The sequence below is a fragment of the Chanos chanos genome, chromosome 1, assembly GCF_902362185.1.
Source record: "Chanos chanos chromosome 1, fChaCha1.1, whole genome shotgun sequence".
Taxonomy (NCBI): Eukaryota; Metazoa; Chordata; class Actinopteri; order Gonorynchiformes; family Chanidae; genus Chanos; species Chanos chanos.
Genome location: NC_044495.1, coordinates 61,179,889 through 61,182,388, shown reverse-complemented (window position 1 = coordinate 61,182,388; position 2,500 = coordinate 61,179,889). Strand labels below are relative to the sequence as shown.

The window sequence follows — 2,500 nt, the reverse complement described above, 5'->3', positions numbered from 1 at the left end:
GTTATAGACTATATGGTGTGTTATAGACTATATAGAGTGTTATAGAGTGTTATAGGCTATATAAAGAATTTCTAGACTGTTATAGACTATGTAGACTGTGTTATAGACTGTATGGACTGTTATAGACTATATGGAGTGTTATAGACTATATGGAGTGTTATAGACTATGTAGAGTGTTATAGATTATATAGTGTTATAGACTGTATGGACTGTTACAGACTATATAGAGTGTTATAGACTATGTAGAGTGTTATAGACTATATAGAGTGTTATAGGCTATATAAAGAATTTCTAGACTGTTATAGACTATGTAGACTGTGTTATAGACTGTATGGACTGTTATAGACTATATGGTGTGTTATAGACTATATGGAGTGTTATAGACTATGTAGAGTGTTATAGATTATATAGTGTTATAGACTATATAGAGTGTTATAGAGTGCTATACAGTAATAGAGGGAGTTTTGTCGTTGGTGGAGGAATTAAAACAGTAATGGTGTGTGGCTGTGTATGGCGTTAATTGATATAGTGTTATAGACTATATAGAGTGTTATAGACTATATAGAGTGTTATAGACCATATTGTGTGTTATAGACTATATAGAGTGTTATAGACTATATAGAGTGTTATAGACCATATTGTGTGTTATAGACCATATAGAGTGTTATAGACCATATAGAGTGTTATAGACTATATAGAGTGTTATAGACTATATAGAGTGTTATAGAGTGCTATACAGTAATAGAAGGAGTTTTGTCGTTGGTGGAAGAATTCAAACAGTAATGGTGTGTGGCTGTGTATGGCGTTAATTGGTTGAAATTAGGGAAGCAGCAGGACCCCAGTGTTTAACCTGGTGGGGGTGTTTGTTAACCATGTGGTGTCCATCGCCACAGAGCCGACAAGCCACAATTAACACGTTAACGGCGAGAGATGAAGTTATTTTAGCACAGCACTTCATTTGCACCGGCGTTTCCTTTTCTAGAGAGATTATTGGAAAACTGCCGAATTCTCAGCCGAGCGCGTGTGCGCGGTCGCTCTCAGAGCGATAGCGCTCGATTCAGCTGGAGCTGAAATGCATGAATACACAGGCATGTGGTTGTTAAAGGTCCACGGCGCTTCATGTCGGACTGTGGCATCATGTGATACTCCGTCCAGACCTTTCTCATTAAAACCGTGTTTTTTTCAGACAGAGGCTAAAGCGCTATCGCGGCTGGAAACGATGACTCGGCCAAAACGAAAAAAAAAAAAAAAAAGAAAAACACGCGAGTTTAGGAAACGGTCTCCGCTCCAGAGCTCTCCACACAGAGAAACGTGTTGAGACAGATTCACACAGCTCCAGGCCACATTCCTCGCCTTTCCAGGATTATCAGTCCTATCAATAAATCAAAAACAAATATACATGCAGAAAAACGATGATGAAACTGCCGTTGTATCAGTAAACGTGTGTGTGTGTGAGTGTGTGTGTGTGTGTGTGTGTGTGTGTGTTACATATAGAACAATCTGAATGACATGTGCCTTAGCATCTGGGGCGTGTAACTTTGCAGCAGGGAATATCAAACTACAAGTCTGTGTCAAAGCTATATTCATTTCCGCAGTTTAAATATTACTCCCACAAGACACTGTACTGTGTATTTCCACACTATTACATCACACTTGCATATTTATAACGTGAGTTATAACCAGTTGGTTACACAAAAAGGATTGCATGTTATTTTTATATAAAGTCTATTTAAATATGTAATGACACGCACATTTTACCAGGTAACAATTAATAGTAAATGCCAGATTCAGGCATGTATTAAAGATGTGCAGCTCAACTAGGGCCTGTGTTTGGGTCTCAAACGCATTTCATCTCTGCGTGTCTCTGTCTCTTGCCCTGTCTCTCCCAGGTCACACGGTCAGAAACATACAGGCGTTCTCTGTGCTACAGAACGCTTTTCTGAAGGCTAAAACCGCTCGCCTGTCCCGGATCATTCTGGACGCCATCGCTAACATCTACATCGCTGATTACGCCAACTACTTCATCCTGGAATCTCAACACACGCTGTCGCAGTTCGCCGAAAAGGTGGCCAAACTGCCCGAAGTACAGGCGAAATACTTCGAGCTCTTGGAGTTTGTGGTGTTCAGCTTAAACTACATCCCCTGTAAGGAACTGTTCAGCGTCAGCGTGTTGCTAAAGGCCAGCGCGTCCTACCAGTGCAGCATCACGGCCACGCGAACGCTGCTCAAACTCAGCCGCCATGACCCGGTCTTCAGCGACGTGTTCCGGGAGGTGGGTCTACTGGAGGTTCTGGTCAACCTGCTGCACAAATACGCGGCGCTCCTGAAAGATCCAACGCACAGCCAGAACGAACAAGGTAAGACTGACAGGCCGGTCCCGACGACACGCAGGATCAACGGAGTGATCCGACTCCGATCTGAGACAGATGTGTCGGACTGTTGCTCGTTACCGAGATCCGTTCACTCCACGCTTCCCCTTAGCGTCTCACTCTCACTTTTT

The 2,500-nt window shown here is 42.4% G+C and overlaps 1 protein-coding gene across 1 annotated transcript in view; it reads left to right on the top strand.

The window, feature by feature from the left end:
- wdfy3 (WD repeat and FYVE domain containing 3) overlaps window positions 1-2,500 on the top strand; it is an 81,255-nt gene that overhangs the window by 23,136 nt on the left and 55,619 nt on the right. The window contains exon 9 of the mRNA XM_030778736.1: window positions 1,890-2,374. Coding sequence (XP_030634596.1) covers window positions 1,890-2,374 — 485 coding nt within the window. The remainder of the gene's footprint in view (window positions 1-1,889; window positions 2,375-2,500) is intronic.